Source organism: Phoca vitulina, unplaced genomic scaffold (genome assembly GCF_004348235.1).
Source record: "Phoca vitulina isolate PV1807 unplaced genomic scaffold, GSC_HSeal_1.0 scaffold25, whole genome shotgun sequence".
NCBI lineage: Eukaryota > Metazoa > Chordata > Mammalia > Carnivora > Phocidae > Phoca > Phoca vitulina.
Genome location: NW_022589728.1, coordinates 46,270,855 through 46,292,287, shown reverse-complemented (window position 1 = coordinate 46,292,287; position 21,433 = coordinate 46,270,855). Strand labels below are relative to the sequence as shown.

The 21,433-nt window shown below is 39.8% G+C and overlaps 1 protein-coding gene across 1 annotated transcript; it reads left to right on the top strand.

Moving 5' to 3' along the window:
• The first annotated feature begins 3,758 nt into the window (after positions 1-3,758).
• PABPC1 (poly(A) binding protein cytoplasmic 1) lies at positions 3,759-21,132 on the top strand. The gene is made up of 15 exons (XM_032421786.1): positions 3,759-4,462; positions 7,584-7,777; positions 7,981-8,096; positions 10,373-10,512; positions 12,096-12,190; positions 12,508-12,645; positions 12,843-12,938; positions 15,729-16,001; positions 16,222-16,312; positions 17,339-17,449; positions 17,534-17,688; positions 18,364-18,448; positions 18,898-19,028; positions 19,774-19,867; positions 20,684-21,132. The coding sequence occupies exons 1-14, from the start codon at positions 4,270-4,272 to the stop codon at positions 19,864-19,866; spliced, it is 1,911 nt and encodes a 636-aa protein (XP_032277677.1). The 5' UTR covers positions 3,759-4,269; the 3' UTR covers position 19,867; positions 20,684-21,132.
• Positions 21,133-21,433: the final 301 nt, after the last annotated feature.

Sequence of the window (21,433 nt, the reverse complement as noted above, 5' to 3'; positions counted from 1 at the left end):
CTTCTGTCTACCATCTAGGGTATCCATTTCCTATGTCAGAGTGCCCTGGAGGCTCAACTGTTAATTGGACTTATCAATTAGGAAGTTGCTTGTTCAAAATGGCTTTATGACAAAGAGAAGTCTTTTGAGAGTTACTTAATCCAGGCTCTAGTGAAACCAGAGAGTGAGCCCTTTCAAATGACTGAGGTACTCAAACCCAACCTAGACAAATTCCACTCTTGTCAAACTCTTGTTCTCTGACAAAATTTTCTAGACTCCAAGCAGACCATTTTTCTGATCTTTGTTATTTACATTCATGCTTTAGTGAGGTCCACCAAACTGTACCCTCATCTTCCTCCACCAGAAATATAGGTAAGAGCCCCTGGATAATCTTAGAAATTATGTATGGCTTTGGATAGTTTTAATTACTTTTTTTAGATTTTATTTTATGATGTTATGTTAATCACCATACATTACATCATTAGTTTTTGATGTAGTGTTCCATGATTCATTGTTTGCGTATAACACCCAGTGCTCCATCCAATATATGCCCTTTTTAATACCCATCACCAGGCTAACCCAACCCCCACCCCCCTCCTCTCGAGAACCCTCAGTTTCTCTCTCAGAGTCCATGGTCTCTCATGGTTCGTCTCCCCCTCCAATTCTCCCCCCTTCATTTTTCCCTTCCTACTATCTCTTTTTTTTTTTAACATATAATGTATTACTTGTTTCAGAGGTACAAGTCTGTGAGTCATCAGTCTTACACAATTCACAGCGCTCACCATAGCACATACCCTCCCCAATGTCTATCACCCAGCCACCCCATCCCTCCCACCCCCCACCACTCCAGCAACCCTCAGTTTGATTCCTGAGATTAAGAATTCCTCATGTCAGTGAGATCATATGATACATGTCTTTCTGTGACTGACTTATTTCGCTTAGCATAATACCCTCTAGTTCCATCCACGTAGTTGCAAATGGCAAGATTTCAGCTTTTTTTTTTTTTTTTTAAGATTTTATTTATTTATTTGACAGAGAGAGACATAGCGAGAGCAGAGCACAAGCAGGGGGGAGTGGGAGAGGGAGAAGCAGGCTTCCCGCGGAGCAGGAAGCCTGATGTGGGACTCGATCCCAGGACCCTGGGATCATGACCTGAGCCGAAGGCAGACGCTTAACGACTGAGCCACCCAGGCACCCAAGATTTCGGCTTTTTTGATGGATAGTTTTAATTCTTGCTGTACTCTAATTTCCAAGTTATTGGAGTTGATCTCCCTTCACTCTCCTTTATTGAGTACACCTCTTCTTTTACCTGTTTTCTCATATTAGCTGTTTTAGTAACTTAATAAAAATATGAAAATGAAATAGTTTTCTTTCAAAGTATAATAATGGAATTTCCGCTCTCTTATTTTTTAAGAAAATATAGAATCTAATCGAAAATCGTCACAGCCAGATAAAATGCTAGGATTGGATGTTGATTGTACTGATATTAATGCTGATATTTATGATTACCAGAGAGCTCATCATAAACCTCTTGAGGACAGGAATTTTTTTCTGTCATTTATCTTCCTTACTTACAGTACTCTCCACTTGGTAGGCATTCAGTAAATATATTGATGGATTGATTTTTAACCACAGAGTTCTAATAGAGTGGTGATTTATCATTTAGTAATAGATGTGTCTTCCTAACACACAATCCAAAGTTTTGCTCTTTTGCCTAATAAAGCTCATGAGGCAGTATGTTTTTCAAAAGTATTATATTTTTCCTACCAAGATGGGGGCAAAATAGCACTTATGTGGGATTCTGCTGGTTTAAATTTTTTTTTTTTTTTTTTTTTTAAAGATTTTATTTATTTATTTGAGACAGAGAGAATGAGAGAGAGAGAGCACATGAGATGGGGGAGGGTCAGAGGGAGAAGCAGGCTCCCTGCCGAGCAGGGAGCCCGATGCGGGACTTGATCCAGGGACTCCAGGATCATGACCTGAGCCGAAGGCAGTCGCTTAACCAACTGAGCCACCCAGGCGCCCTGCTGGTTTAAATTTTAATTAAATGACAATAAAGCACCCAATCCACACCTGGCAATGTATCTGGCATGCATTAAAGTTTATTGAATTAAAGAATGAACTGGGCAATCATTTAGCTTGAGACTGTTCCCTTAACAGTAAAATAAAATTATTATTACATGCTCCACCACCCACACAAGATTGCTGTAGGGAACAAATGATAGGATGTTTATGCAAGTGCTTTAAAAACTGTAAAGTACATTACTACTTTAAAGTGGGGATTTGTATGTTGACTTAATGTCATTCCGATAAACTGGTATTTTTTTTTTTTTTTTTTTAAAGATTTTATTTATTTATTTGAGACAGAGAGAATGAGAGAGAGAGAGCACATGAGAGGGGAGAGGGTCAGAGGGAGAAGCAGGCTCCCTGCTGAGCAGGGAGCCCGATGCGGGACTCGATCCAGGGACTCCAGGATCATGACCTGAGCCGAAGGCAGTCGCCTAACCAACTGAGCCACCCAGGCGCCCCTAAACTGGTATTTTTTTAACGGCCATCAATTTACTAAATTTAGAATTTCTATTGAAGTCCACAACTAATGTATAAAATTGTTTTAAACATTTGTAATACTGCATTGAATCTATTCCTAATTTTGCCTGCTTGCAGTTCTGTGGTGCTATGTACGACTGTGAGACTCATACTTTAAAGGAAAAACATTAATTTTTCTTGAGTCCTGTTTTCCACCTCAAAGAAATCTCAAGTAGAAATAGCACGAATCAAAGATTCCAACCTAGCAGCTTAAGTTAACAGTGATCACGATACTTTAAAAAAGGAAGCGGACAAAGACCCCGAAACAGCTTTCCCAAATTAAAGCCACTTTGACTAACGACAGCGTCCGGTGGAGACCGAAGGGCGTGCAGGGCTCGGAAACGAGCGGACGAGAAGCCCACCTTCCCCTCCCCCCTTCTATTGGCAGCACCGCGGGGCGGCTACCGGGGTCCAGCGCCAGGACGGTTGGGGGTCCCCGAGCGGGCGGCCAGGACCCGCGGCCAGTTGGGGTCAGCGAGCGCCGCGGCCGTTGGGGACTCCAGCTCCCAGCAGGCACCGCTTCTGCGGCCGACGCGCGTGGCGGCGCTGCCCGCTGGGAGTCGTAGTGCGGTCCGGGTAGGAGAAAAGGGAGCCAGCCCCGGTTCCTTTCACGCACGTTTCGGAAACTGGGCCTGGAGGGGACCACGCCGGCCCACCGGTGGCCTGGGTCCCTCCGGGACGGGGGCGAGTGGAGCAGGGCTGGCCGTGGCGGGAAGAGGCCCGGGCGGCTGTGCACGTGGGGGGTGGTTAGCGCCGAGGAACCCGGAAGCCCCGCGCACCGCCCACCGCCGCGGTGACGGGTTAACGCTTCTCCGGGGTGGAGGTGGGGGCGGGGTGTGTGGAAGGAGAGGCCGTCCCACCCGACTCCTCTGAGATCCACCCGCGAGCCAGCCCTCCCCTCCCCCACGAGCTCTATGCAGCGCAGGCCCCGCCCCCGGCCGCGGCGCGTGCGCAGAAGCCCCGCCCCTCCGCCCCAGCCCCACCCCCACACCCGCAGCAGCCGCCGCCGCCACCTCTCCCTTCCTCTCTGCTCTTTCCTCCTCCTGTTTTCTCTTCCCTCCTCCCCCTCGCCTCCTTTTCTCCTCCTCCTCCGGCGCTGACGCTCGCGTAGGGCCCTGGCGTCAGACGCGCGGGGGCGGGGCGAGTGCGGCGGGGGGTATAAGTAGAGGGTGCAGGAGGCGGTGCTTCCCCTTCTCCCCGGCGGTTAGTGCTGAGAGTGCGGAGTGTGTGCTCCGGGCTCGGAACACACATTTATTATTAAAAAAATCCAAAAAAAATCTAAAAAAATCTTTTAAAAAACCCAAAAAAATTTACAAAAAATCCGCGTCTCCCCCGCCGGAGACTTTTATTTTTTTTTCTTCCTCTTTTATAAAATAACCCGGTGAAGCAGCCGAGACCGACCCGCCCGCCCGCCCGCGGCCCCGCAGCAGCTCCAAGAAGGAACCAAGAGACCGAGGCCTTCCCGCTGCCCGGACCCGACACCGCCACCCTCGCTTCCCAGCCGGCAGCCAACAGCCAGCAGCTAGCGGCAGCCGATCGACCCCGTTCTGCGGCCGTTGAGTAGTTTTCGATTCCGGTTGATTTTTGTCCCTCTGCGCTTGCCCCCGCTCCCCTCCCCCCGGCTCCGGCCCCCGGCCCCAGCACTCGCTCTCCTCCTCTCACGGAAAGGTCGCGGCCTGTGGCCCTGCGGGCAGCCGTGCCGAGATGAACCCCAGCGCCCCCAGCTACCCCATGGCCTCGCTCTACGTGGGGGACCTACACCCCGACGTGACCGAGGCGATGCTCTACGAGAAGTTCAGCCCGGCCGGGCCCATCCTCTCCATCCGGGTCTGCAGGGACATGATCACCCGCCGCTCCTTGGGCTACGCGTATGTGAACTTCCAGCAGCCGGCGGACGGTGAGAGCCGGGCCCGGCGGGCGGGCGGGCGGGCGGGCGGCCATGAGGCGCAGGCGGCGGCGGGCGGGCTAGGCCGGCGGGCCCCGGGGAGGGGGCGGGAGGGCATGTCACCCCCTGAGGGCCGGCGGGGAGAGGCTCAGGCGCCGGGACCCCTGCTCCCCGTGCCCGCGGGGACCCGCGCTGCCGGCAGCCGCACGCCTGGCCACTTCCTCCTCTGCGACCATTTTCTCGGCCTCAGCCGCTCTCAAACTTTAGGGTGATGACGCGCCGGGAGGGTGGGTGAGATTGGGTTCTTACACCGCGCTCCCGCCAGTAGCCGCGGGATTCTGGGGCGTCGGGAGCCGAGCCCCTTTCTCTGGTAATAGGTGGAGGCGCTCGCACCACCCCGGGCTCTTGCCGGCGCCCCAGGACGCGGAGGAAGTGCGATTCGGTGCTCGAAAAATACCACGTGTTGAACCCTGTAACCTCACAGGCCCGAGGCCTGTTTCTGCTACTGGCCCAATCGCCTGGGGGAGCCACAGGGCCTTAGAATAAAGTTAATGTGGTGATGTGGTGGTCCTCAGGTTTCTGATTGCATTCTTAATAACTTGTCAGTAACCGATGGCTCTAGAAATGTAAATTACCAGTGAGACGCGCATTTGGGGTTTTCCCCGAGTTCAGGCGTTTCTCACTAATAGTAACAACAGGGTGGTGGGAGCAGAGGATGTGGAGGATGACCCTTTTGAAATACACTGTTTTCTCAGGCAGTGTAGATTATTTCAGTTTTTTTATCCAAATTAGATTCGTAATACTGGTAATTCAGAATATTTTTTCCCTTCTGAAATAGTTCTGTGCTTTTGAGAGGTTTTCCTTAAAAAAAACGTATTCACCAATTTTGGCTGCAAACTTCGAGTGTAGTGTGGACTGGACCATTATACTTAATGGCATTCAGGTAGTAAAGGTTTCTTTAATTTTTAAAGTGGTCGAGAAAATCCGTACATCATGGGGAATTGAACAAAATAACAGTAAGTTTGAAATTCATGGAGGAAAAAATGTGGCTAACCTTATCTTTTTATTTTGAAGTTAAACAGTTCACAAAAAACAAAATTTGGCAAACAGATATGTGGCGTGATGAGTTGCCAGGATTTTCTTTTATATTTGGATCAGTTGACTTCCAAAAGTCAGATTCACTCAATTTTATGGCCCAATTTTGCTTTTTTTCCCCCAAGCTGCTTGAATACATGTCAACTAACATAGAATATAAGGAATTTACTTTTAAATTTTTAATTAAGTTCACTCGAACTTAATTCTAGTTCAGCAGAACTGAAGTTACTTAATGATAGCTTTTCACTAGGTAAAGTTAATATCAAGATTTGGGGTAGGCATACTACTGTTGAGTGACACAGAGCCAGAAGTTGTAAAACTGCACTGCAGGTTTCCTGCCCTTTTGCTCTGTAAGCAGTGGCTCCAAATGTCACTCCATAACAATTTTTCCCAACTCTGGATGAGATTTACCGCTGAATGAAAGCTAAAGATTAGGGAAGATAACTTTGGGACAGGTAATCATAATCTGAAGTTGACAGAAAACTTGAACAAATCCTAAAGACCATAAAATGTAACTTTTGGAAGTGGCTGTTATTCTTTCCAAGAAAGCTTAACAATTTTAAAACAAAACCCAATTTTTTAAATTTCTTGTGATTTGAAAAGTTGAACTTCAGGTTACCATGGTTACAGTACACTGTATGTATTCTCAGTCTATACCAGTAGACCATTTCTGTAACTGCTCAAAAGAAGATAGCATTTTTTTCATATTAGATTTGTTTGGTTTCTATATGTACAAATTACCGTCTTGCCAAATACTTTTTTCAGTGGTTTTCTCTTTACCTATTTACTGTAACATTGATGGACTCGTAGAATAGCTCCTGAAAGTGACCAGTTTCCAATTTAACAGGAAGAGGTGACTCATTCAAAAGACGCTCAGGCAAAGTCAGCTAAAAAACTAGGGGAGCTGAGTAGGTGTGGTCAATTGATAATGAGCTGACAGCTGATTGTCACTATCTTCTAGAAACTGGAGCTTTCATTTATAAAAAGAAGTGGCCGGAAAATTTGTCCTCTCAATAACTTTACAGTTACATTGGCATGGAATTTTTGGAAATTGGTGTTTCAGGACTTCAAATGGACTATGCTTTTTCCCTCTTAGAACTAATGTCTTTTACTTAAGAATATATTTTTCCGTGGAAAGTCTCAAATTATTTAATAAGTGCTTCATGGTAGAGATGCACATAATTCAATCCTTCATAGACCCTGAAATCATAGGGTAGATTTTGAAATTTTCTAGCACTGTCCAGAAATAATTGATTAACTGATCAGTTCTTAAGTAAATCAATGACTGAAGATAAAATTGGTTTTATATGTCAAGAAAGCTTTAATGAGTGAATTGTGAATATTATATAGACCTGGTACTGCAAAATTTCTGTATTCATTATACAGCTAAGTATGCCCCACCTCACATTAAATTTTTGAGGGCCTGATTAAAATCTTGATCCGAATGGATATAACCTTTCTTTTTTTTTTTTGCATGGTAATAGGAAGTTGTGCCATGAGTCACTGAAATCACCCAGCTCCCAAAATCCAGGGACTTTTATCTATTTATTTTTAAATGGACTAATTTTTGTAGAATATTGGCTGTGGTAAGCAATGAAAAGATTGATTTTGACAAGTAATAAGGGAAGAAGTTAAAATGCTTAAAATCTAACAGCTCTTAAGTCTGGATAATTTACAATTACTTAATATCTTTTATATTGCTCATTAAGCAAATTGTATGTGAAGGGGTATCTTGATTTTATGTTGACTAGGAACCAAAAGGAGATTTTAAATTTATGATAGTTAAAGGAAAAGATGTTTCAGAAATACATTGGTGATATGTCATCTGTTAACATGGGAAATTTGAGGTTTCTGGTAATTGTCTTTTTTAGCATTATACAATTTAAATCTAGACTAGTGTGAGGTAAGGTCCAGCAATCTTGAAATTTAAAGAGGTAGAGGGACTGTGTGCCCAACCACTTTCCCCATAATAATTTATATAATTTTTAGTGGCCTGTAAATGTTTTGAAGTAATACTCTGAACATGTCTTTCTTGCAGCGGAGCGTGCTTTGGACACCATGAATTTTGATGTTATAAAGGGCAAGCCAGTACGCATCATGTGGTCTCAGCGTGATCCATCACTTCGCAAAAGTGGAGTGGGCAACATATTCATTAAAAATTTGGACAAATCCATTGATAATAAAGCACTGTATGATACATTTTCTGCTTTTGGTAACATCCTTTCATGTAAGGTAAGCAAAAATGTGACAGGTAAACATTTACAGTGTTTTACCTTCTTATAGTTTATTCCTTAAAAGAGCAACTATGCTGTCTGTTAATGGTAGTTTTATTTCCCAAATACCCAGGCTAGGAGGCTGACAAGTTCTCTCTGAACACTGGAAAAAATGCTAAATCAATAGCAAGTAATGAAAAATTGGTATCCATTTTTCCCTAGGTGGTTTGTGATGAAAATGGTTCCAAAGGTTATGGATTTGTACATTTTGAGACACAGGAAGCAGCTGAAAGAGCTATTGAAAAAATGAACGGGATGCTTCTAAATGATCGCAAAGTGTAAGTATAAATAGTTAATCATATTTCAAATCTGTTTTTAATAGTCCAAATCAATTCATTTTACAAGTTAATATATTTGTGCTCTTAAAGAGATTCAGCTGGAGTGAAAATAATAAACCACATTTTGGTAGATTTTATCATTGTGTTTTCTCCTTGTAACATACGAATAACTGAATTAATACAATTGGGTCAACATTCAAGTGAAAAAGAAAAAGAAGATAAGTATACTGAGATACAAAGCTTTTTCAAAATAAGTGCATAGTTGAAAAACTAGGAATCTAGACAGAAACTTTTAATCATAATTCCTGACGTAGTCATTGACCCATTTTACATTTGAGGAAACTGAGGCTAAATGTATTTACATGATGGTTCAACAGATAAGCTGGGATATAAACCCAGTGGTCTGAATTCAGAATCTAAGTTGGCTCTTTACTTCGCCATACTACTACAATTTATTTATTTATTTTTTTTAAGATTTTATTTATTTTTTTGTCAGAGAGCACAAGCAGGGGGAACGGCAGGCAGAGCAGGTAGAGAGAGAAGCAGGCTCTCTGCCAAGCAAGGAGCCCGATGTGGGACTTGATCCCAGGACTGGATCATGACCTGAGCCGAAGGCAGACGCTTAACCGACTGAGCCACCCAGGCATCCCACTACTACAATTTATTGATGGACTTGTTGTTTGTTTTACCTTTTCACCTTCCTTCACCCATTTAAAAGTAAAGTAGAATTAAACCAGAAATCTTCATCATTAATCTATCCTGAGATAAACTTTTTTTTAAAAATTGCAAACTTTTTATATAATGGCACTGATAAAACCTATGAGACTATTTCTGCTGCAGGTTATAAAATTAAGATTTTATGAGCTCAAAGAAATCTCAAATTTTTTATCGTTAGTGCCAGTGGATTTTGTTTAATTATCTAGACAAATTCAGCTGTAAGGTCATCTTATAAAATATCTGAGTTGGGATTGGTTGTTCTTACAACTCCACTGCATCACTCTTAAGGTGTGGTTCTTATAAATCACTTCATTAAGTGCTGTGGTCAATCTGTACATGAAAGAATCATTACGCACATGGTGTTACCTATTTGAATTTTGTGTCGCTGCATGATTAAGGAAAGACTTTGTAATGTGTAAAGAACTCAAATAAGTGTAAGAAACCAGCAGTTCCTCAATGTGAACAATGTTTACAAATGCTAATTGTTAGAAGTAGTACATCCTTTTTTTTTTTTTAAATAGTACATCTTTGAGAGAAATATTTAGCATCGTTAGTATTAGAAGATGAAAATATCTTACAGTTTGTCTATCAATGTGTTTGGGGGCGGGGAAGAATGTCCAGCATTGGTGGGTGGGGGTCTAGATTATTAAATAAAGACTTAACTTATTGCTGTTTTGAGTATAAAATAGTATAACCCTTTTGGAAAACAGTTTGATTGTATATATAAACTTAAGGTCATTTCTATGCCTTTTGAACTATCATGATTTCTGCAACTCTATCGTAAGAACATATAACAGAAAGTCTCATTAAGTTCCAGCATTATTAACAAAAGCATAAAGTTGTGATACCCACAATGGAATAGTATGTTCTTATTGAGAATGTTTGTAAAGCTAATAGCATGGAGAAGCACCACAGTATGGGTGGGGTGGGGAAGGTTAAGGAATAAAATCATGGGTATCTGCATTAAAACAAAAAGACTTAGGAAAAGTCGGTCATGATTTGGGTGGTATCATGGAAGATGGTTTTTTACTTTATTGTCTATTACGATAGTCTTTAATGACATGTACTACTTTTATATTAGGGGAAAACTAAATTTTTAAAACATTTAGTTGATAATGCTGCAAAGAAAATTTGCCAAGCTGTTATGTGTTAGAGTACAGAATTCAGAAGTTTAAATTTCCATTTTAGGAGATCACAAACGATGTGCAAGGGCCACTTTGAAATAGCAACGATGAAAGCTTTTATGTCTTTTCCTTGGCATGGTTCGTGTGTTTCTCCCACTCATTTATATTGATAGGCATGATCTCTTTAACCCTGGGTTAGCTAGAAGGAAGGGAGGGAAGTGTTTATGAAGAAAAATGCTTCCTTTTTTCTTGTAGTTAAGAGGTTTGTTCTTATTTTATGCTTCCATTTTTTCACTTCAGGCACTTGTTTTTACTGTGCTCTTTATTCGAGATTCTGAAATTATCAGTAACAGTTACAAAATCAACCATCAGGCTTAATTAATCTGAACTTAATAAAATAGAACCTAATTTTATAGTCCTTACATATTTTATTAGATTTGTTGGACGATTTAAGTCTCGTAAAGAACGAGAAGCAGAACTCGGAGCTAGGGCAAAAGAGTTCACCAATGTTTACATCAAGAATTTTGGAGAAGATATGGATGATGAGCGCCTTAAGGATCTCTTTGGCAAGTTTGGTAATGTGTCTGAATTAAATTTTTACACTCAAAGTTCTGAGTAATTGCTCAACATTAGTTTTGGCTAATACTTTATACTAAAGTGAATGAAATGAAACTTAATACGGTATTTAAAAATAATTGTCATTATCTGGATTAAACTACTGATAGTCCATTATACTACAAAGTAGTATATAAATAAAGGTTAATAGTGTTGTATTAGCACAGTAAGGTGTGACTGCCTAATTGGAACAGATTTTAAAAGGTTATGCTACAGTAAAAAATTGTGCTGGATTTATGCACTTACAGATCCCATCCCATCAGAGGCATGCACATGACACAGCCAACTTGGGTTGGAATGCAGTCTTTAGTTATGGGACAGGAAAGCTGGCCAGCTTTAGGGTATTTGGCCAGTCTTAAAAGCCTCATGTTTGAGCAATTTGAAACAATGACATTCAAAGACAAAGCCAGAGATCCTGATTCCCGTGATATCTCCTTGGGATGGCCTTCTGAATCCATGGGATCTTAATTTGTTCCTTGCATTTCAAATTAACTTAATTAAATTTTAAATCAGTGAAGTGTAACCAGCCTCACTTTAGATAGCTGTAACTGATCAGAAGATGAACTTTAAATTGAATGCTTTTGCAGGTGATTTGCTTTTCCCTTATCATTTGTTGAACTTACTAAGTAGGTGGCTTTTTTTTTTTTTTGAGCACCTCAAATGATACAGAATTAGGAAATCTAATACCTTATTGCCGATCTAGCATGCCACATTGAACCCTCCACTCCTTTGAGCAAAAAACTTGCCCTTTCACACAAGATAAATTGTGGCTTGCATCTTACTCCAAATTCTCTTTAGTGACTGGTTTTGTATATTTCATCTGTCTTTTTTAATTAGAAGCTGTTTCTAAAGTTGAATATTGTTAATCAGTGATCCCAAATGAGTAATGCTATGTGAGGTGACCACCAATATGTAAATTTGTCAAATATTTTTTTTGGCTATTTCTCATAGAGATTGGAAGTACAGCTTTAGGACTAGAGGTACATTCAAAAGAAACAATCTACCTGTGCCCATATATCTTCCATATTCTCTGTAATCAAATACGCTTTTTAACCTTTTCTGGCCCCACCTACCTTAGATAATACCCACCTCAGTTAAGTGTCTTTTTCACTTGGGAGGATTGGGGCATGTGTCTTCAAATATGTGCTACTTTCTCCAAGTAATACTGTGTTTTGCCAAGGGTCAAACCCTGTATTCCCTCCACTCTCAATTGAAAGTCAAATGGGCCAAGGGTTAAGAAAATCTTATTTCTTAATTCTGATGTCAAAAAATTAAATTGTTGGCTAAAAAAAAGCAAATCTGTTTTGCACTAAGAATAAAATTTCATCCTTCACAATTGTCTAAAACATGTACCTCCTTAAATGGAGGGAGAAGTGTTTCAGGGAATAGAGTACTTAGCTTCTTAGTAGAGATACAAGGTCTTTGAAGAGACTATTTTTTAATTTTTATTTTTTTCATGGCTTTGTTTTTGTGTGTCAATTTAAAATGTATAAACTAAATGTTGTGTGGAATACCTTTGAATCATTTAAAAAAATTTTTTTAGGACCTGCCTTAAGTGTGAAAGTAATGACTGATGAAAGTGGAAAATCCAAAGGTTTTGGATTTGTAAGCTTCGAAAGGCATGAAGATGCACAGAAAGTAAGACTCAAATATACTAACTAAAGATAGTATGAATTTCCTGTATTTTATAAGGGAGATGATAGGTTTCCTTGCTCTCATACTGAAATGTACATGCATTACATTGGCTGTCTTACATGTGTTCTTTTGAACTACTTGCATTTTATGTATTAGTTTTGGGGGTATAAATTGGGAATTTATATTCCCAAAACATTGAAGCCAAGTTTTTATGAAGGGTCCATGTTTAGCATTCATAACCTAACACAATTTCTTTATTGTTAAAGAAATGAATTTCTCTATTGCAAGTTAGTAATTAAAATTTCTGTGATTTCTATAAGGCTGTGGATGAGATGAATGGAAAGGAGCTCAATGGAAAACAAATTTACGTTGGTCGAGCTCAGAAAAAAGTTGAACGGCAGACGGAACTTAAGCGCAAATTTGAACAGATGAAGCAAGATAGGATCACCAGATACCAGGTTCATTTTTAATTGACAAGCAAAATAAGACAGGGATGAGGAAACCTATTTTACGTTCATTTCAGTTACTGCCAGGTAACTGGAGGGTTTGTGAGGGGAAAGGAGAAGAAACATGGGATAAAAATACTAGGAAGTGTGCTTAAGTACCACTGTGGTTTTCTTCTTCTTTTTCTACAGTTTCTTTTTCTTTTTTTTAGGGTGTTAACCTTTATGTGAAAAATCTTGATGATGGTATTGATGATGAACGTCTCCGGAAAGAGTTTTCTCCTTTTGGTACAATCACTAGTGCAAAGGTAAAGCGTATGGTATTTTAAGATTTGGGGAATATTCATGCCCATTGATAATGCATATGTAAATTTCACATTAATATGCCAGAGTATTTTTCTTATTTTGTAAAATGAATAGTCACATAGGTTTGTTTTTTTTCTTCCAAAAAAGTCAGTCTTTTTTTTTTTTTTTTTCTTTCTTTTTTGGAAATCAAATTTTTTCCTCATTGTTCAACAGACATTCAAATTTGAAGTAGATGTTGTAGCCTTGATGGTTTATTTTTTGCAGGGGATGAGTTCTGAATTCTTCCTGAGGAAGGCTGCATTCATTGACCATAGTTAGTGATTCATCCTCACATAATATGCATTGTTCTACTCTTTTCAACTATTTTCCTGGTTAAAAGTGGCAGTTTATTAGGGAACTATAATTGTTATCGGGCAAATTTATATTCACTTACACAATTCATTCTGGGGAGTCAAACTTTAAGTTCCCTAGCAGTAAAGATAGATTTTCTTTCACTTGAAATCAAAAATGAAGAATTACAGCAGTACGATTCTATTCTGAATTCTGGGATTTTGATTTAAGAACCTCTGTTCCAGGTGTTTTTTTCTGATGTCCATGGCCCAAGAATTCCTCTGTATGTAAAGCTTTGTGCATATGTATTTTGGGGTATGGGAGGAGTGTCTAAAACTTTAGTCAGATTCTCAAGAGTACAGGAAAAATTAAAATTCAGTGCTCCGGAATGACCTCATGGCTGATCTTCCTACTCATCTTTTCCTGGCAACTTGATTAAGGAAGCTTCTGTGATAGGAAATGTTAGGGGCATGCTAGATGAATACAAATAAAAATGAAGAGTTGGGGTTACCTTGTGTTTTACCCTATGCTTTTGAGTACTTGGAGTATTGCTAGAATTTACTCCTGGGTGTCTTTACCCTTAGTGTGTTCCCTGAAAGTTGTTGAAGTTGAATATTGTGCATCAGTTTTTAAAGTCCTTTGTGGATCATAATATCACTCCTTGGTGGCAAGGATGTGAAAATTTGGCAAGAGTTTATTCTGGAGGAAGAGGTCCTGTGTTAGTAATGCTTGCTGAGAAAAAATATCAAAGCAGAAAGGTAAAAAGTGAAAGGTGATTTCCCATATCTCCCATTTGGGTGTCCTTCCCAGATAATCTTTCATGTTTGTCCAAATGCTTTTTGTAGATGTATAAACAATTTTGAGAAGACCAGGATCATACTATACAGATTCTGTGACTTGCAGTTTTACTTAACAGTAGGTCTAGATACATATATTCATTTCAGGCTTTTTTTTTTTTTCCCCCTAAGGGCTGAGTATTCATTGTATAGATATACCGTAATTTATTTTACTGTAACCTATATTGATAAACATATGGGTTGCTTTGTGTGTTTCCACTGTTAGACCCACCATTCTAATAAACATATCTTTGCAAAAATGCCAGTTTTTCTAAAGTTCTAGAATTAAAATAGCTGGTTAGTGAGTATATTTAAAAATGATACAACCAAATTGTCCCAAAAGGCTGGACAAATTCTTGCTAGTCTTGTCAATTTAGTAGAAAGTGGTATACATCTTTTCCAGTGGTGACCTGCCTTTCATATGTTGACTAGTTCTGCCTGTTTGTATATTTTTATATTAGATTGGTTGTCTTTTTATTGATTGGAGAGATTTTATGTCAGCCTTTTTTTTCAATTGCAAATATTCTCTCCCAGTCTTTAACTTAGGGCTTCGGGAGTTTTTTGTCATCTTTTCCCATATTTTTGCATTTTATGTTCAGATTCAGAATCTGTTTGGCAATTTGATTTTTCAGTGTGATATGAATGAGAGATGTGACTTAATTCTCGGTTGTCTCAATGTACTGTGTACTGTATAATGTAAAGTCCATTTTTTCTGTGTTATTTTAAAATGTTAACTTTAACACACTAAATTCCCATAACTGCATGGGTGGGTATGTTTTAGGGTCTAGTTTTAGGTACAACTGACATATTCAGGTGTATAACATAATGAGGTTTGTGTTGTATATGTTGTGAAATGATCATATTCCATCACTATACATAGTTAACAAAATTGCATTCCCAGGATTTAATTTATAGCTGGGAGTTTGTACTTTTTAATTGATTTCCCCTGCTCACCTCCCTCTGCCTCCAGCAACCATGAGCTCAGTTTTCTTTTTGGGTTTTGGTTGGTTTTTGGTGTTTTGTTTTGATTCCACTTATAAGTGAGGTCATTGGACTCTTTCCTGTTTGTCCTGTGCTACCATATACCGTTGAATGTAGTTGTAGAACATGCTTATGTATGTTGCAGGGCTAGTGAGGAGTTCTTTGCATCTCGTCATTGCTCCTTTAGAAGATCTTTTCAGTATTTGAAAGCTTCCTCCTGGCCAATATTTATGGCCCTTTGGTCTTGAATGTGAAATTTTTATTTTGAAATGTGGATGTTCTAAGATTCAGCTGCTCCCCCTTCACCACTAAAGAATAGTAAAGCACCTTGTCAACTTGAATTGCTAAAATTTTAGTAGGGGCCTTGGTTGTATCATTCAGATTACTTAAACCTTAATATTCTGTTGACAATCTAAAATCTTAGCACATTTGCTGTCTTATGTCTACCTCTTTACTTTCTCTTGCTTGGCTGAGATGCGTGTGTATAGCTTGCCCTTAATATTTAGGTATTAAGGAAAAATTGTGGAAAAAAAAGAAAGCATTAACAGTGTTTACTTATTTGAGTCAGTAGCTGTAATTGTAATAGTAATGCTCTCAGAGCCTCATTCTGTCATTGAATTAACTTTTTTTTTTGTCTTTTAATAGGTTATGATGGAGGGTGGTCGCAGCAAAGGGTTTGGTTTTGTATGTTTCTCCTCCCCAGAAGAAGCCACAAAAGCAGTTACAGAAATGAATGGTAGAATTGTGGCCACCAAGCCATTGTATGTAGCTTTAGCTCAGCGCAAAGAAGAGCGCCAGGCTCACCTCACTAACCAGTATATGCAGAGAATGGCAAGTGTAAGAGCTGTGCCCAATCCTGTAATCAACCCCTACCAGCCAGCACCTCCTTCAGGTTACTTCATGGCAGCTATCCCACAGGTACGTTTCAGAAGAGAATAAAAACCTTATACAGGTTTTCAGTTTTGGTCATTTTTAGTGTCTGTGCCCTCCATAAAGGCCTAAGATTGGAACATGTGAATTGTGATTAAACTTGAAAAAATGCTTTGAGTGTAAGGACTTGCTGAATGTTCTCAGAGTATATAGCTAGCTGCAATATTGCTTTTTTTCATTACATGATGCGTCTGTTTGCTTTCTACAGACTCAGAACCGTGCTGCATACTATCCTCCTAGCCAAATTGCTCAACTAAGACCAAGTCCTCGCTGGACTGCTCAGGGTGCCAGACCTCATCGTAAGCCTTTTGTTTTTAATTAAGGTTGTGAATTATTTGGACTAAAAATATGTGAGATAGATTAGCTGTTATATTTCAACAGTATATTAACTGTTGCTTTTTGTAATTTAGGCTTATAGGTGTTCATTTTGGGGATCCTAGTATTTTTTCTTCTTTTTTTATTATGTTAATCACCATACATTACATCATTAGTTTTTGATGTAGTTTTCCATGATTCATTGTTTGCATATAATACCCAGTGCTCCATGCAGTACGTGCCCTCTTTAATACCCGTCACCAGGCTAACCCATCCTCCCACCCCCCTCCCCTCTAGAACCCTCAGTTTGTTTCTCAGAGTCTATAGTCTCTCATGCTTTGTCTCCCCCTCTGATTCCCCCCCTTCATTTTTCCCTTCCTGCTATCTTTTTTTTAACATATAATGTATTACTTGTTTCAGAGGTACAGGTCTGTGATTCAACAGTCTTACACAATTCACAGCACTCACCATAGCGCACACCCTCCCCAGTGTCTATCAATCACCCAGCCACCCTATTCCTCCCACCAGGATCCTCGTATTTTTTAAGAAGAATCCTGAAATGCCTCACCCTTCCTATCTTATTGAGACAGTAATTTCCATGCTGGTTTGATTTTCTTTTATAAGTTTGGGAATGGATCCAACTCTTAATTTCATATTTGGTTAGGCAGTAGTTTTAAAAAATCTTGTTCCATGTGTGAGGATCAGAGTCCTGGCATGTTTAGCCTTGCCTTGTGGCCCAGTGCTCTGTTGCAGCAGCACTTGGAACCAGGTTTGTGTGTCATGTTCAGATAATAAGAAGTCCTTGTTCTTCTGAATGTGTGTTTTTATGTATTCATTCTCTGGTCTGGGAAGTCTGGGGAAATGGCAGGTGAGAGACTTAGCTTTAAAACACGATATTTGCATTTAGTCACTCTTCGTTCCTTTGTTCAAATCTCAGCTCTAACAAAGCATTGAACACTTCCAGTGCGTTTTTTCCCAGTTAATGTGTGTTCTCATATCTTTAAATGTAGCATTCCAAAATATGCCCGGTGCTATCCGCCCAGCCGCTCCTAGACCACCATTTAGTACCATGAGACCAGCTTCTTCACAGGTTCCACGAGTCATGTCGACACAGCGTGTTGGTAAGCCTTAACACTTTCTGTAAAAATTGATTTCCCGTTTGAAAAAGCGAGATAAAAGTACAAAACCCCATGTTTATTTTTTAGCTAACACATCAACACAGACGATGGGGCCACGTCCTGCGGCGGCCGCTGCCGCGGCAGCACCTGCTGTCCGCACCGTTCCACAGTATAAGTACGCTGCGGGAGTTCGCAATCCTCAACAGCATCTTAATGCACAGCCACAAGTTACCATGCAGCAGGTAGGCCTTTAATTTCTGTATAAAGATGGCAGTCCTTGGTTGCAGTCAAAGAAACTGAAAACAATTATGAGAGCTGAAGCTATCTAGAACGTTTTGCTAATTGATGTCCCATTAATTGACTGTACATAAAAATGTCTTCTATTGTGGGAATTAGACAGGCATTCAGCATTCCTTACCCTGAATTATTTGTGTGCTTTGAGAGCTTTGTTAAGCATAGTTGTAAGGAAGAAAGGGTGAAATACAGTTTGTGAGGTTTAGCTCACCCTCTTTTTTTTTTTTGACCCCGAGACCCAAACTGTCATGAACATAATAGAAATAGAGCTCAAAAGAATACTCCGGGTAGAAAAGACTACCTTGGTCTGTACTTCTGAGGGACTCAGCTTCTCCTATTCATGTTTAGAGTGCAGTCTTCATCATTTAGTGATTTTTTTTCTAGTGAGTATGTGCCATTACTTCTGGACTTAAAAGAATTTTTTAAAGCAATTTGAGGTGGGTAGAGGGAGAGAGCAAATCCCAAACAGACTCCCTCCTGAGCACGGAACCTGACACAGGGCTCGATCTCACCCCCCTGAGATCATGTCCTGAGCTGAAATCAAGAGTTGGACGCCTGACTGAGCCACCCAGACACCCCTACTTCTGTACTTTAAACTTAGGAAAATTCCTGGTTTTTTCTAGCCTGCTGTTCATGTACAAGGTCAGGAGCCTTTGACTGCTTCCATGTTGGCATCTGCCCCTCCTCAAGAGCAAAAGCAAATGTTGGGTAAGTGCCTTTGTCCCACCTAGTCAGTTACAGAGAGACTAGAAAATGGGGAAGATACTTAGCTATCATTTTTAGGTACAAAAGTAGGCCTCAGGTTACAGGATTGGTCTGAATTGGCATGTCTGCTAAACTTCTTAGTAGTGTTCCAGGCTTTTAATTAAATACTTGGCTTTTGATGATTAGGATAATAGGGCATTATTTGCCATGGATCCCACTACATTTTTGGAGGAGGGAATTTGAAGTAAATGAAAAAGAAACGTCAAGCACAGAATTAACAACTTCATTGCCTTGTGGTAGATCTTAATTGGTTTTTAACTATCAAAATGGTGGGTTTGGGGTTAGCATCTATTTGCTATATACAAAAGTCAGGTTGTTTACCCTAGTTCTAATAATGGTGGATGCCTTTACACTTCTTCTGACTGGGGAATTTTGTATGTTTTTGTTCCTAGGTGAACGGCTCTTTCCTCTAATTCAAGCCATGCACCCTACTCTTGCTGGTAAAATCACTGGCATGTTGTTGGAGATTGATAATTCAGAACTTCTTCATATGCTTGAGTCTCCAGAGTCTCTCCGTTCTAAAGTAATTTAAATTTGTCATTTATCTAACAGCCTCTTATACTATGTATTCCAGGGCTTTTTGTAGAAACTTGAACATTACTAAGTGCTTTATATAAACCATGGACAGTTCTGAGTTTTATAAATTTTAATCACCACCACCACCTATGGTGCTGTTATCCCCATTTTGTAATCTAGATGGGGAAACAAGTAATCGGGGGTTGAAAATGTACCCTGTGTTCACACAGCTAGGCAAAGGCAGAGCTTGGTTTCACTTCCAGCTTCTGTGCTGCTGTTTGTGAGGAGAGAGATGTTTGCCATTGTTTCTCAACTTTGGGGCGAGTTTTGGTGAGAGAGGAAGAAGTGCAAGAGGGTTCATAATTCTAGAATAGTGGTGGAGTAGAACCCCAAAGGATATGGATACAGTTGAAATGGTTTTTTGTTTTGTTTTTTTTTTTTAAAGATTTTATTTATTTATTTATCAGAGAGAGAGAGAGAGCACAAGCAGAGGGAGAAGCAGGCTCCCTCCTGAGCAGGGAGCCCGATGCGGGACTTGATCCCAGGACCCTGAGATCATGACCTGAGCCGAAGGCAGAGGCTTAACCAACTGAGCCACCCGGGCGTCCCTTTTGTTTTGTTTTGAAAGCAGTTCTTCCCACTTGCATATGAGGAAAGGAGTTTAGTTTGCCTTTGTTGGACATTTATATGTTGTTGTGAATTTGAAATTCTTTTAGTTACTCCTTTTCAGAGCCAGTTTGTTGTTTTTTTAGGTTGATGAAGCTGTAGCTGTACTACAAGCCCACCAAGCTAAAGAGGCTGCCCAGAAAGCAGTTAACAGTGCCACTGGTGTTCCAACTGTTTAAAGTGAGTGTTCCTCCCTGGGTTTATTGGTTTAAGCTTGTTTTTATCAGTTTGAGCATATTTTACAAAAATTCATTTTACCATTAATACAAATGTATTGCTAACTTTTCAAAAAGAAGTAGAAATAGAAACTAAAAGAAATTTTACCTGTTAGCCTGGTTTTGACTTGAATTTTGAAATCCAAGCACCTTCAAACGTTTTGTATTATAATTTGTATTAAATGGGCTTGGCTTTTTTGTGTACTTATTCTCCCAGGACTTTCATAGCTTATACCTTTCCTTGGGTTGCAATACTGAGAGTTGCCCAGGGCCTGCACTCTTATCCTTCATTACTTCCAAGAAATGGGGTAATGGAGCTGTGTAGCCCAGACCAGAGATTGGGCAAAGCTTTTCTGTAAAGGAACAGATAGGAAATACTTAAGGATTTGTGGGCCATGTTGTCTGTGTTGTAATTATTACAGTTTTAGTGTGAAAGAACTCCTAGACATTACATAAATGAATAATTGTGTCCGGGTGCCAATAAAACTTTACAAGAAACAGGCTGCAGACTGAATTTGGCCATGGGCTTTAAATTTGCTACTGACAAGTGCCAGTATTGGTCATCTTGTTTTGTTTTTGGTACTTGGCCATTTGCGTGCTATACACTTTTTAAATTTGCAGTGTTATGTTTGATACGTTTATACATTGTAGTCTGATTGCCAGTGTAGTAATAACTAGCAGCCCTGTCACTTTATGTAATGATTATTTTTAGCAGTTAGAATCATTAAATCCTAGCCTCTTGGCAAGTTTGATTACATTTTTTTTCTCCCTGCATTCACAGATTGATCAGGGACCACGAAAAGAAACTCGTGCTTCACCGAAGAAAAATATCTAAACATCGAAAAACTTAAACATTATGGAAAAAAAACATTGCAAAATATAAAATAAATAAAAAAAGGAAAGGAAACTTTGAACCTTATGTACCGAGCAAATGCCAGGTCTAGCAAATGTAATGCTAGTCCTAGATTACTTATTGATTTAAAAACAACAAAAAAAAAACAAAAAAATAGTAAAATATAAAAACAAATTAATGTTTTATAGACCCTGGGAAAAAGAATTTTCAGCAAAGTACAAAAATTTAAAGCATTCCTTTCTTTAATTTTGTAATTCTTTACTGTGGAATAGCTCAGAATGTCACTTCTGTTTTAAATAACAGAATTGATAACTGAGCAAGGAAACGTAATTTGGATTATAAAATTCTTGCTTTAATAAAAATTCCTTAAACAGTGCCCAGTGATGTTACGCTATTTCATTTCTCATTGTAATTGGTTTTGCACAAATAGGTGATAAGCTGGAATTGGCAGAAGAACCTCTTCCATGAAAAAGGTGCAGTTAAGTTCAAGGGTATCATAGTTGTTTTATGGAAAAGGGGCACAAGAATTTCTCCAATTTGTCGTATGAATTTAGATTTCCATGTGAATTCTTGAACCAGGGTATATCTGTATTTAACATTTTTTGAGATGATGCCAGTGTAAGGTTTCTAAGCTGGAAGTTAATTAGCTTAACCCCTCATCATATGGTGTGAAACAGT